This window comes from Myotis myotis, unplaced genomic scaffold (genome assembly GCF_014108235.1).
Source record: "Myotis myotis isolate mMyoMyo1 unplaced genomic scaffold, mMyoMyo1.p scaffold_m19_p_17, whole genome shotgun sequence".
NCBI classification, from domain to species: domain Eukaryota; kingdom Metazoa; phylum Chordata; class Mammalia; order Chiroptera; family Vespertilionidae; genus Myotis; species Myotis myotis.
In genome coordinates this window covers 9,148,716-9,162,295 of record NW_023416321.1, presented here as the reverse complement: position 1 = coordinate 9,162,295, position 13,580 = coordinate 9,148,716, and the positions used below count along the sequence as shown (strand labels likewise).

Here is a 13,580-nt window from a genome sequence, read left to right as displayed (position 1 = left end):
GCCCACAGGAGAGTGTCTGAGGCACGTTAACCACACAGTGCTTCCTCCCGGCAACCTACTTCCTCCTCCCCAGTGCCAGCCCTGCCCTGCTGCCAGAGGGCCCAGGCTGGGACCGAGAGGCTCCCCACACCCACCCCTTGCTGCTTCCCTCACGGTGCCCTGTGTCTGTATCCCATGCTCACACGGTGGCTAATTCTGGCGTCTCATCAGACAGTAATTATGGGGGAATCAGCAGCGCTGTCATCGCTGCCGCTCGGCACCTGTCACCACGCCGCCATCCCCAGGCTGCTGGGATGAGACCGGAAGCTGAGGGAGGAGGGGTGCACTGGAGTGAGGGGTGTCTACTCCCTCCTTGCATCTGCAGCCCCCACCTCCTTCAACCCTACCTACCCACAGGCGTGCAATGCATGCCAGCCTGTAGGCTACTAGCCTCCCTGTTACCCAGGGCGGGCACTGAATGCATGTGTCATGTGTCACATGTACACACACCCATGACCGAACAGAGTGGGAAGGACACAGCAAGCCACGGCTCGAGTCTTGCCTCGGCCACGTCCCCCACACATGACCCCGCACAAGTCATCGTACTTCTCGCTGTCAGGCTCCTCAACAGCAAAATGGGGGAAATCGCGTCTGCCTTGGGGAGACGGGAAGAAATACATATGTAAAGTTTCTAGCGCAGCACCTGGCACATGTACGGTCACGCATTCACTCAGCAAACGATTAGTACACATCCACTGTGTGCTGGGCCGTGTGCGAGGAGGATGCCAAGATAAATCAATCACAGTTCAGCAAGGACCACACTCGGGCCGCGCGGAGACGCGGGCATGTTGTTTGGCGCGTGCTGGTTTGCTCTGTTTTCTTTGAATTTTAATGCCGTGAAGAGGCACATGTGGTCTTGTCCTCGCCACAGTCCCCACCGTTCCCTATTGTCCTCACCCACTGCTTCACCGTGTCTTGCCCCCAAGAGTGAACCTGGACTAGTAGGCTGTGGTACCCAGAGCCAATGGCCACGAGAGATGGGACACGGTGCTGGAGAAGCTCACGGGGCAGCCGAGGTGGTGCAGGAGGGGCACTTCAGGGAGGTGCTGGCTACAGGAGGAGCAGGAATGGGAGGTGGCGATGGGAGGGGGCGAAGAGGATTCACAGAAGTAATGGCTTCTGGAGACAAAGCTGTCCCAGGAGGTCCCTCCTGCTCTTAGGTCTCCAGGCCCCAGGCTTGGGCACCTCCCACTTCTCCAGAACCCTCCAGAATGCTCTCCTGGGTGGTCTTATTGGTGGAGCTATGATGTAAGACCACCTCCCCGTCTCACAACCAAGCAGCTGTCGCAACCGAGCCAGCCACTGAGTCACTCCCCGCCTCTGTGGGTCTGTTCCCCTGGTGGAACGGAGCTCTGCTAGCACCAAAAGCAGCTCTGCACGTGGGAACTCTCTAACGTCCAATCCCCCTCCCCCTGCCACCCCTACTCCTGAGTCCCCCCAGGGACAGAACCAGGAATGGGGTTGGGGAGGAAGATGAGGTGAACCTGAGTTAATTTTCAGTGGCACGAACCCTGCTTGTGAAAGCGCAGAGGTGAGGGGAAGGTGCACCGCTCTACATACAGCACGAGGGAGTGAGGCTAGATCTGAGAAAGGTGGGAGGAAGGAGGAGGAGGAGGGCTGAGGCTGCTGTGAGGGCTTATCTGTGTGACCTTGGGCATGTTACTTAACCCCTGGGGTCTGTCCCCTCCCCTGTTAATGCGACAAGAGCGTAGCGCTCACAGGATGGCTGTAAGGATGAAGTGAACTAACGCGTGGACAGAGCTTAATGTAGCATCTCTGGCTCATATATTATGGGTCGTTAGTATCTGCATTATGACTAGGGATGACTTTTCCCCCCAAACTCAGCAACACCACATGAGCCCCGACCCCTTGCCAACCCTCCCCGCTCCACTCCCTTCTCTTTCGGAGCCCACAGAGGGAGCTCAAAGGTCTCTCCTAGCGGAAACCAGCGTCCACATTGAGGGGCGGACCCAGTGTGTCCACCTCCACGGCTGCCTCCCCACCCCACCCCAGGCGTCACTCTAACAGTCCTCCACAGCCCTTGTCCAAAACCCACCGACGTCTCATTCCACTCCGGGAGGAAAAGCAGGACAGGTTGCCACCCCTCTTTACAGATGTAGAAAGGAAGTCTTGAAAGGGACGGAGCCCCTGCCTGTGGAAAGATTCCAAAGAGGGGGGTGCAGGAGGGGAGCATTCAGGCCTCAGGGCCGAGGTGGCTCGTCGCCCCGGCCTCCTCCTGGCAACAGCGAGGATGGGGAGGGAAGGGAGCGGCACTGTTGCTCTTTTAGGAAAACGGCAATTTTAATTAAGAGGCAGACGAACGAGCGCTCTGCATTTTGTCTCCGAGCAAAGTTATTAAAAAGCCATCAAGGCGAGGGCAGCCCCAGTGGCAAGGAGGGCTGCCTCCCCAGGCTGCCTGCCCGGATCGGGGCCAGAGCATCCTGCAGGGAGCCGACAAGACCTGGAGGACACGGAGTCAGAAACCGCCAAGGCGGGGTTCTGCAGCCCCTCTCCCAACGTGGGGGCAGGGCAGCGCCCGCACAGTACCCAGGGCACCGCCTGCCCAGCCCCAGGACAGGCCAGGGCCAGGGAGGAGGGACAGAAAGGGAACCAGCCATTGGGCAGGCCCTGCCGCGGGCCAGGCTCTGGACTAGCTACTGCTTTTCCTTTCCTCTGAGCAATGAGCCTGGTAGGTGTTCTTGCACCATTTACAGCAAGAACATGGAGGCTCAGAAAGGGACAGCGGTCTGCCCCAGGCCACACAGCGAGGAAAGGGCTTTAATGAGGTTTGGAGCCCAGGTCAGGCTGACTCCCAAGTCCAGGACTCCAGGTGGCTGGTCCTGGCACAGAAGTGGGGGGTGGGCTCCCTGCCCATTCTCCCTCCCCCAGCCTGGGCTCTCAGAGGCCCTCTGAAATGGCCTCAGTCCTGGACCAGCAATGCTGCCCATAGTCCCCAGGGTCACCATGGACTTGAGGGGAACTTGGTCTTCTTGCTTGGGGGTGGGCACACTACGAGAGGGGTGTCATTGGGTCATGGACACTCTACGAGGACACAAGGTACAGAGCATCCGCCAGCAGAGGGAGCAGGGGCGGGTGGGGCATCAGGGGACATAGAGTCATAGCCCTGGGATGGGGCGGACACACTACAGTCAGCTGGCCAGGCCACGGGCCCAGGCCCCACAGCTGGTGAATGCAGACAACCTCTTAAACTCTATTGGCCACTGTTGGGCTCTGAGCCCAGCCCAGTGCCTGCCACAGAGAAGGCATTCAGTAATTCTTTTTTGAATGAATGAGTGGATGAATAAATGAAGGAATGAACGAAGGACTGAAGAAATGAAATGAGATCTCAGGTTCACAAGTATCTATACACTAAACAAAGACGTACAGAGGTCAGACGAGGTCCCAGCTCCTCCCATCCCCTGCCTTCTGGCCATGGCTGGACCATGGGCTTCCTTCCCCTCCGGAGAAGGGCCCCTTGCTCCTGACGCCCTCCCCCAAGGCCACCAGTCCCCTCGGCAGAGGGATCCTGTCTCCTCTGCCCTCCTCCATTACGGGGAAGCTTTGCCACACACACTAACTCACCTGCGCACACATGCACACGGACATATTCTCTACCAGGCCAGGTGCCCTCCCCAGGGGCAGGTCTCTGCTGTCCCCTCCCCTGGTGAAGGTCTGGCCCACCAGGGATGGCCCCCTCCCCCACTTCGGCCCTCTAGGCTGGGGAGGGGCACCTGGCTGAGGGGCAGTGGGGGTGGAAGGGTGGGGGAGGCCTCCCTCCTGGCTTACGCACCTGGAGACTTTAAACAGAGGGAGCAGAGTCCTGGAGACTTCCCTCCCGCTGCACGCTGGAGCCCTGGGTGAGGGACAGGAAAGGAGGAAAGTCGTGAATGAATGCCCAGAGCTGGGGGAGAGGCATTGGAGAGAGGAAGGGGCTGGGCAGGGCTCCCAAAGTGGGCTGGGCAGGGGCCTTGGGCCATGGGGGCCATGGGGGTCATGGGGACTGGGAGAGCCAGGCTGAGCCTTAGGGGCGGTCCCTTTGGCGTCCCTGGGGGCTGAGGGGAAAGGCAGACTAGAAATTGGGTGTTGGAGGAAGAACAGGGGCTGAGGGGGCAGACACTGGTGGGAGACAGACAGGAGGACAGACAGCAGGGCAACACAGAAAACACAGGGCCCCCAGAATGAGGTCCCCAGGACAGACAGCCTACACGCTGGTTCTCCTCCCAGAAATGGGACAGACGCTCTCCTGGGATGCCCACACTAGACCCTAAATGACAGCACCTTGGAGGGCTCGTCTGCCTCCCCCGCCAACGTCACCCTGTTCTGGAAGGTGGGTGGGTGCAGGGTCAGGGAGGCCTGCTGTCATTGCTCTGCTCACAAGCCTCTCCCAGCCCGGGACCCCAGTCTGCCCCACTTAGCCCACAGCCCTGGGGATGGTCCCCCCCCCCCACTGTAACAAAAAAGGCCTTTATTTCACACCCAACACGCAGTCACACACTGTGAGGGGCCGTGCAGGAAAACGGCACCCCTGCCCCCAACTGCCCGGGCCCCTGTATCTCACTTCGGCTCTACACCCGCCTGACCCTCAAACTGCCTCTTCTCGCCCTCCAGGGCGGTCCTTTCTAACTGTCCTCTCCCTCCCTCCTGCTGCAAGAGTCACCCCTGATTCCCGGCTTCACTTTCTGCAGTTTCAGTTACGGGTGGTCAACTGCAGTCTGAAAATACTCCATGGAAAATTCCAGAAATAAACAATGCACGTGTTTCCAACTGCGCGCCTTCCCAAGCCGCACGATGAGACCGCGAACCCTCCTGTCTGTCTCACCTAAGACGTGAATCATCCCTTTGTCCAGTGTTGCCACTGTGTACGCTCCCTCCGGTCAGCGGCAGTCTCGCTATCAGATCCACCGTCCCCGTATCGCAGAGCTTGCGCGCAAGTAACCCTTATTTTACTTCATAAAGGCCCCAGAGTCATTCCCACGATGACTTTTTCAGGGTGTCATTATGTTTTATTATTAGTTATTATGGTTCATTTCTCACTGTGCCTAATTTATAAATTGAACTTTATCATAGGTATGGATAAGAAGCAAAAAAACATAATATATATAGGGTTTGGTACTATCCATAGTCTCAGGCATCCACGGGGAGAACTCCTATATCTGTCTATTGCCTCTGATCCTGGGGCACGAAGCATTAAGACCAATCCTGCCTGGAGATACTGTAGCCCGGGCATCCTTTTGGGTTACACTTGGCTGACCCAGACCCATCCATACCCACATCACGTCTGGCTGCCAGCATTTGCAGAGCCCCCTGCCAATCTCATGGTTCCAATTTTCCCACCGATTACCCAAGACGCAGGCGTCCCAGGGAGAAACAACTGTCGTATCCAGATGTTGAGACATTGACTAGGGGAAGAAATCAAGAATGCGCGCTAACACGTCTAGCCCCAGAGGGCTTCCTGGGTGCGGCAGTGGGGGTTGCGAGTGGGGCATGGGCAGAGGGCCACCGGATAAGGGAGAGTGAAGACTCAAGGGGGAGCGGGGCTAGCTTCCTTCTCACCTCCAGCAGTAATTGGCAGCCCCAGGGGCCTAGCCCCAGACAGGCTGAGATCTAAAACCCAAATCTGGTTTTCTCACATAAGCCCATTCCTCCAGGAAGAATGGTCTCCCATTCAATTGGATAGAGAGGAGGAAGATGAAGACAGAGAAATTACTACTTATTGAAGTTTACCATGAGCCAGGAACTGGGCCTGTGGCACCTCATTTAATCCTGGTTCCCGCCCAGCGAGGAAACCGCTGTGATCAGCCCCAATGTAGAGATGAGGACACAGAGCTTCAGAGAGGTGGAGTGAGTCAGGGCTTCCCAGCCCGGACCTGTCTGGCTCCAGAACCTGAGCTCTTGACCATTGAGCTAAACTGCCTCCCATCCATTCTCCCCAGTCTTGGCTGTCTCCCATTCAGTGCCCTCTGGGAAGTTCTGCTTAAAGTCTAACTTCTTTCCGTCTCATGCTTCCCTATAAACTGTTTCTTAAGGACAATAAGTGGCAGTGAAGGCTTTGCTTCGGCATCTTTCTGCTTCGTCGTAGGGGCAGGAGGCAGAGGATTCTAACCCTGAGCTGCTGATGGGCCAGAGACCAGGGGAAGGAGGCGAGCCGTTGGGTTCGGGAGAAGTGGGTCCCGGATTTCCTGAGCTCCATCGTCCAGTGACTTCTGGCTCTCCAGGAGCCCCTCTCCTCCTCCCCCTCCTCCAACATGGAAGCGGCTCAGGAAGCCCCTCAAAGGCCTTCTTGTTTTGACATCCAGAAACCCCCTGAGCATCTTGGTGAGGGAGAGCTTAACAAGTCGGGGGCTGGCAAGTCCTAAGATCCCTCACCTTTCCTCAGAGCCCTAACTTTCAACTTAAGAGGCTGGGACAAGAATGGGGGAATCCATCAAGCCAGCCTGCCACTGGGCGGGACCGAGTAGGCAGGGAACCGCCAGGACAGCAGGCAGAGAGGCTGGGCGTGTCTGCAAGGGCCTCAGGACGCCTGCCCAAGGAGCAGGGATCCTTAATTCTTCCCCAACGAGGAGGCAGATGTGGGTGCCTGGGGTGATGCTACCAAGGCCCCATGTGTCTGCGATGATCTCACACCCTGGGGTGGGTGGAACAGCCCCTCCACCGCCTATGCTCTGTACAAGCCTCTCCGTGGGGTCTCTGTGTCTGGGGGCTCCCCTGGGGGCCCCTGGGTCTGGGCCTCTAGCATGCTCTGTGGCCGGGGAGAAAAAGAAGCCGGTGTCCAGGCATGGGGATGTTTGTAGAGGCGAAGAAGGCAGGCATGTGAAACCCCAACTCCTTCCCGGTCTTCCGGGACTCCACACCGGGACATGCAGGCCACTGGGCCAGGTGGCTGAGGCTCCCAGGAACCAGGGAGAGGTTGTCGGGGAGATGAGCCACCGGCTGGAGGTGCCTCCGTGGAATAAAATGCGGACTGGATCATAGCTGCTGGCTGGAATGGAGTGTGACAAGGTAGTTCTGCAGGGCTGGGAGGAAAACAGCTAGTTTATGTTCAGGTGATAGCTGAATCCTATAGCCACTCCCTTCTCTTTCCTCCAGGCTGAGAGGACAGATTTAGGCAAGGTATGCCTTTGGAGCAGGAGGGACTGTTTGTAAGGGGTGTGTGTGTGTGTGTGTGTGTGTGTGTGTGTGTGCACGTGCATCAATATTCTCTGGGGCCAAATTTCCATTTTTCCTGCTTCAGCTGGAGCTGGGAAATATTATTCCCACCCTCTGTGTGGACAGGCATGTATTATCTCAGGGGAGAGGAGGTGGGTACGACCTGTGACAGCTGGAAGGGGCTTTCGAGACTCTCCAGTTCCACCTTCTCCTCTCACACCAAGGACACTGAAGACGAGGGCCCAACTAACTTCCCCTGTGTGACAGCAGGAGGGGAGGCGGGCACGCTGACGCCAGTCCGATGCTTTCTCTTTACGTGCCCTTCACCTCTCCGCCCTTGGGGATCAAAGAGTGACTTCCCTGTCCCCATCTTTCCCCCCGTAGCTCCAAACCCCTCTCCGTCATGACCCCTTGCACTCTGCCAACAGCAACAGCCACGAGAGGTTCAGCCGAGCTCCTCGGGTCATCTCAAAGGTCATGCCAACCAGTCCCCTGCCCCTAGCCTACTCAGGTCAAAGGTCATGCCAACCAACCACCTGCCCCTAGCCTACTCATGCTCATACACACCCAACACCGAGGGAAAAGATGCAAAAATACCACCAGAGCTCCCCACCCCGGAGCAGCCACCCTTCGCACGGCCACCCTTCACACACCACAGCCACCAGGAGATGTTCCTTCCTATCTAACCTCCATGCCTCCGACTGCAGCGTGGGCCTGCTTCCTCTCAAGCTGTCCTGTGCACAGATGGGGGAGGGGGAGAAGAACAGGTTTCCTCAGCCTCCAAACCCTTCTGTTTGCCCAGCAGCAGCACAGGGGACGAGGGCAGGGTGTCCCAGGGTGGCTGGGCCCTGAGCCCAGTGCACGTGTGGGGCATGAGGGGTGCAGTGAGGAGCCGAAGACGGAGTGTGGGAGAAACCGCTCTTCTGGGAATGGTCCCTCCGACTCCTCACCCCCCGGAGAATCCTAAATCTCAGACTCAGGGGAGGGTCTTCTCTGAGTTTAGAGACATCTGTTCCCACAGCCACACAATTATTGAGTGTTTATTATGTGTCAGGCACTGTGCCGGACATTTTCACCTATTATTTCATTTAACTTTCACAACAATTCCATGGCATGAAACTAATCTTCCCCTGGGACAGTCCCTCCCTGAGACTAAATCTAACCTGATCCCTCTGGCTGCATTTCCTCAGGCCCAGTTCTCCTTGGCGGTGAAGGGCATTTTGGCTCCTGTCTTTAGAAATTCCCACCATTACTCAGTGGCCCCACATTATCTCCTCCAGGCATCAGCCTTTACCCCAGTGTTTCCCCCATGTGATGGGCATTATAGGGGTGAAGGGCACTGAGGCAGGACTAGAGGCTGGGATCAGGGCACTGGCCTATGCCAGACACAGATAGAGCACATGCCAGGTGGCTGGGAGGAGGCCCAGAGGACAGGCCCCATGAGATCAGGGTGGGCCAATGGAGGTGGGGGAAGAACTAAGAGCAGCAGGTACTCCCCTCCCTCCTTCCCTGATGACATCTGTGACCTTTGCAGTGTGGTAACTAGGCAGGACCCAGAGATGCAAAGATCTAGTTCTCTCTCAGTGACCGTCTCTTAGGTCCAAGCTCCAACCCACACCTGCCCAGAGCCCAGGGGGCTGAGCAGAAGTGGGCAGGGGCACAAGGCCGCAGGACTGGCCCTGGGCTGTGGGTGGGAGCTGAAGCCAGAGGATGAACTCTCACACCTAGCTCAGCTCCTGGCATCCAGAGGGTACTCAGGCCTCCTGGTATAGAAGGGAGACTCCCAAGCCCACCTGCCAGCCTCATGGGTTTCTACACACCCTATGGTAGCCATGGGCACCTTGAGTGAATTTACACACCACTTGGCTTTCCTGTTTGGACCCTTTAGGGCAAAAAGGACGAGGGCAGGGGTCCCCTCCACTAGGGTTTTCCCCGATCCAGCCTCCAGCACGGCTGGAACACAGGGGCCAGACCCACCTCCCCAGGGAATGCTCAGGCCTCAGCTTCTGACCATTCCCAGAAGAACGGTTTCTCCCACACTCAGTCTCCCATTGGGAGAGTCAAGCAGGGAAAGCATGGGCCAATGGGCAAGGGGAATGGGAATGGTGGGTGGGACTCTGGTCCCTGTGGGTGGCACCCTCTCCCTTCAAGCAGGCATCATTAAGATATGCAAAGCATATGCAAATCATCCAGAAGAGAGACACGACTCCGGTGGAATGTCAGAAGAGACCTTGAAGATGATCCAGCCCATACCTCCTCCTCCGTTCACAGGTGAGGAACAGAGGTCCCACCAGGAAGGGACTTGCTCAAGGTCATTCAGACATTTGGGCAATGAGGAAGGAGCCTAATGAGGGCTTTACTCAGTCCAGTGCTCTTTCCATGGCCGCCTTATCTTTCCTGTGGGGGGTTTACAAGGTGGCAAAGGGAGCACAGGGTCTCGATGGGGCTCCAAGAAGGCCTATCAAAACCCCACCTTCCTGCCTCTGAGCCTGGAGATGGGGTAGTGAGTGTGAGGGGAACAGAGGGCAGAGATGCCCGGGAGAGTGGATGACCAGACGGGTGGAGGGGCCAGAGCCGGAGGCACTGTTTTCCTGCAGCCAAGCAGCAGAAGGCGGCCGGACTGGAGGTCTGCAGCCCAATGTCAGGGCAAGGTGCCTGCTGTGGTGTGGGGAGGGGATGACGCCCTTACTACACACGCATGCCTAAGTGCCCAGCAACCCCTTCCGCCTGGACTCTGAAGACCATGGCACCTGACAGACCACAATGAACCCAGGCCCTTCCTTGGCTGCTGCCGCCTTCCCACCCCCCACCCCCCGGCTTGGTTTCTCAACCTTCCAGACAGTCCTAGAAAGCAGGACCCAGGCTGGGGAAAGGAACACAGACAGATGGGAGGAGCCAGACTGAAAGAAAAAGGGGAGACTGAGGAGCAGAGGGGGAGACAGGGGGGAGAAAGCATGAAGGGCAGAGCAGGAGAAACGGGGCAGGGGGAGGGGAGGTCACGAGGAAGGAAGTCGGGGAGACTGAGGGGCATGGAGGGGACTGTGGGAGCAGCGGAGCAGCGAGGGGAGGGCTCCCAGCCTCCGAACCAAAGGACAAAGCTGGAGCCTGGATATGGGGCACAGGAACCCCATGGAGGCCTGGGGCTTTCTGGCAGGAGTTGGGGACCATGCCCCTGCCCCTCTGCCCACCTCCCCAGCAACTCTCCAGGCTGCCAGGAAATCAGTCCTCCCTCCTCTGCCTTCTTCCCTCCCTCTTGCTATCCCTCCCTTTCTCCTCCCTCCCCCCCTCCCAGGGCTGGGAGGGGGGGAGGAGGAGGACAGGCAAGCCTGCTTCCTCGCCAAATCCAAAGCCTTCATCTCTGCTTTTCAGAGCTGGGCATGAAAGAAGGGAAGCGAGCGCAGCCCTCAAACCGCTGACGGCCAGATTTTTATTATCTTTGCTCCAATAGGCCCTAGGAAGTCAACAAGGGAATCTTCAAAGAGCATCTCCGCGGCTCACTGGAGCCGGCACCTGCACTGGCCCACTCACGGCAGGCAGCCAGAGCCTGGGGGACACAATCTGTCCCCCAACTCCCACTAAGCCCAGAGCCCAGATCCGAAGCTGCCAGGAGCCTCACCCTCAGCCTCGTGCCTAGGCAAGGGCCACTTGGCCGGGAGGCGGGCTCCAAGGCCAAGCCCAGGGCCGCTCGGCCTCAGAGACAGTCTCTGCCCCTCTCTGGACCTCGAGGACACAAGGAGGAGGAAATCAGATCTGCTTGCCAGGGCTCGGAGGAGATAAGTGCTTGGGATTCCTAGAAAGAGAAGCTTTGGTGGCAAGCCCTAGATTCCTCCCCAGATCCTTCCCCTGAACTGTCTGCCTGCCCCACCCCCACAGACCCCTCCGTCGCCTCCTGACTCCCCCTCCTAGAAGCCCTCCCAACCACAGCTGCCCCTCCTGAGCTCCAGGCCCACTACTCAGGATGATCCTGGAACCCCAGATAGCTCCCTCCAGACAAATCCTCAACTCCACCTGCCTTCTTTCCCCAAGACCTAACCTGGGGTGGGGGAGGGGCTAAATTAAACCTGCTACTTCAAAAAACCCTCCCCTCCTAAGCTTGGATTTGTCAGAGAAAGCCAAGGTTGGCATTGGGCAGATAGCCAGTGGCACCCCAATCCCTGCCACCCCCCCCCCCAACTCTAACCACACCATTGAGATCAATGCCTGAAGCCAAAGAAGGAATCAATGGTTCTAATGCAGCAGTTCTCAACCTGTGGGTCGCGACCCCTTTGGGAGTCGAACGACCCTTTCACAGGGGTCGCCTAAGACCATCGGAAAACACATATATAATTACATATTGTTTTTGTGATTAATCACTATGTTTTAATTATGTTCAATTTGTAACAATGCAAATACATCCTGCATATCAGATATTTACATGACGATTTATAACAGTAGCAACATTACAGTTATGAAGTAGCAATGAAAATAATTTTATGGTTGGGGGTCACCACAACATGAGGAACTGTATTAAAGGGTCGCAGCATTAGGAAGGTTGAGAACCACTGTTCCAATTAAACCCTTTTTCCAGGATGGATTCCTGGCCAGAGAGAGAGAGAGAGAGAGAGCGCATCCGAGCTCTGCATCCCAGCACCCAGCCCCGTTTCCTGTGAACCTTTAAGAAACCTGGAGTCAGGTCTTGAAGACCCCAGAACCCCCACATTAGGCTACGAGGCAAGCAGCAAGCCTGGAGCTGGGGCATCTCAATCCCAGGGACCCTTCCCCTAGGGGAGCTCCCCCTAACACTCAGCACAGCCTGAGGCCCACAGTTGCTTCTTCCAGACCCCAGAGCACATGGGGGACCCGAGTCCCCATCCCAGCCCCCGGGTCATCATGATAATGGACCATCATGGTGAGGATGGAAGCAGCAGGGCTGTGGGGGCACTAGACAAAGACCCTCTTGTCCCCAAGGAGGGGTGGCAGGAAGCCAGGGCAAAGCCTTTGCACTCGCTGCCAGCAGTGCTTGGGTGCCAGGCAGTCTGGGGTGTGTGTGGGGGGTCTTATTCTTGGAAGCCCCTTCCTCCCGGGAGGCCCACAGCCCTCACCCCCATCCCTGGCGTTGACACCAGGCCATCAGCTAAGTCTCTGCCCCCCAACAGCTCTCAGCTTGCCTGGAGCCCTCCTTCCTAGGTGAATGCCGGTCCAGACACTTGCCCACAGGAGCCCCAACACCAACCAGAAAACAGCCAAAACCCTCGCACCTAAACCATAACCGCCCTCCGCGTACCTACAAACGCACACCCTCGCCAGAAACCACCACCGGCACAGCCGCCGCCAATCATGACAGAGCCTTATGTTTTCACGGTGTCAGTCTCCATCGAATGCATCATCAGTTCTTTAAGATCACCGACAGAGATGCAGAAGGGAAGGAGGGAAACTGAGGCACGGGGTTAGGCAGCAAAGCCGCTGGCTCAAGGTCACCCAGACCAAAATATCCACAGTTGCACACACAGTCCCAAGTGCTCGAACCCCACGCCAAAAACACATTCAGACTCGCAGCCTGAAAGTCCGTCTGGTCAGCTACTCCCCACCCCCAGCCCTCCTCTGGTTCCCAAACATCTTCTGAAAGGCTTCAGCCAGGAACCCTCAGCTCAGGGAACCCTCTTCCCTTCAAGCTGGGGGCTGCCAGACCTTCTGGTTTCACAGTCTTGGGGGAGAGCGAGAGGCAGTCCGGGACCCCCTCCTTGCACCATCGCTGCTCCTGCTCACCTGGCTCCCTTCGGCCCCCGGGGTCCTTCGGTCCGGCCTCCTCCCTGGGAGATCGGGAGCTGCCCTCAGCTGTCCGCTCCCACCAGGCCAGGGCAAAGCGCCGCAGGCACTGCCAGGGCTGCATGGGGAGGGTTGGGGCGGGGGTGCTCGCACCGGCAGCCGCACACACCGCGCTGGGCCCTGCCAGCCGAGCTGCGGAGGCACCCGGCCGGCCCCCTCGGCTTCCACCAGCATCCTGCTGCCCCCACCGACAGGACTCGGAGCTGGTCCGGGAGCTTCTGACGTAGCAGGGGGGTGCGTGGGAGGGGAGGGGGAGCCACGGCGCGTCCCTCCCAGCCCCGCCCTCTGCCCCTCCGCCTCCAGCGGTTCCTAACTCCACACTAACCCTAGATGCTCTGCCCAGCTGGGGGCGCCCTCCCCTGCCCTCTTCAGGGGAAGGGCTTAAGAGCAAATAGCCCCTCCCCGGCCCCTCCCTCTCACGGCCCCTCCCCACCGGCCAGCTCAGCTGGGAGCCGGTCCCCAGTTTCTGCTACTGCTGCCTTGGCCCGGAGGTCTCCAGGGCTGGGGCCTCGAGGTGAGGGGGGTGGGGGTGGGGAATGCAGGCTTGTATCCTGGCAACACAGCCAACACCAGAACGCACTCGTCCCCTT

The 13,580-nt window shown here is 58.1% G+C and overlaps 1 protein-coding gene across 6 annotated transcripts in view; it reads right to left on the bottom strand.

Annotated features, from left to right (window-relative positions):
- SRCIN1 (SRC kinase signaling inhibitor 1) overlaps nt 1-13,218 on the bottom strand; it is a 64,190-nt gene extending 50,972 nt beyond the window's left edge. For 5 of the 6 annotated variants that reach the window (XR_004972681.1, XM_036339186.1, XM_036339188.1 and 2 more), the window contains exon 1: nt 12,931-13,217. Coding sequence is in view for 5 of the 6 variants with exons in the window: in XM_036339186.1 (XP_036195079.1) it covers nt 12,931-13,054 (124 nt within the window). In the remaining variant the exon portion in view is untranslated. Of the gene's footprint in view, nt 1-12,930 lie in introns of all 6 variants that reach the window. The other variant, XM_036339184.1, reaches the window with a different exon arrangement.
- Between the last annotated feature and the right edge of the window lie 362 nt (nt 13,219-13,580).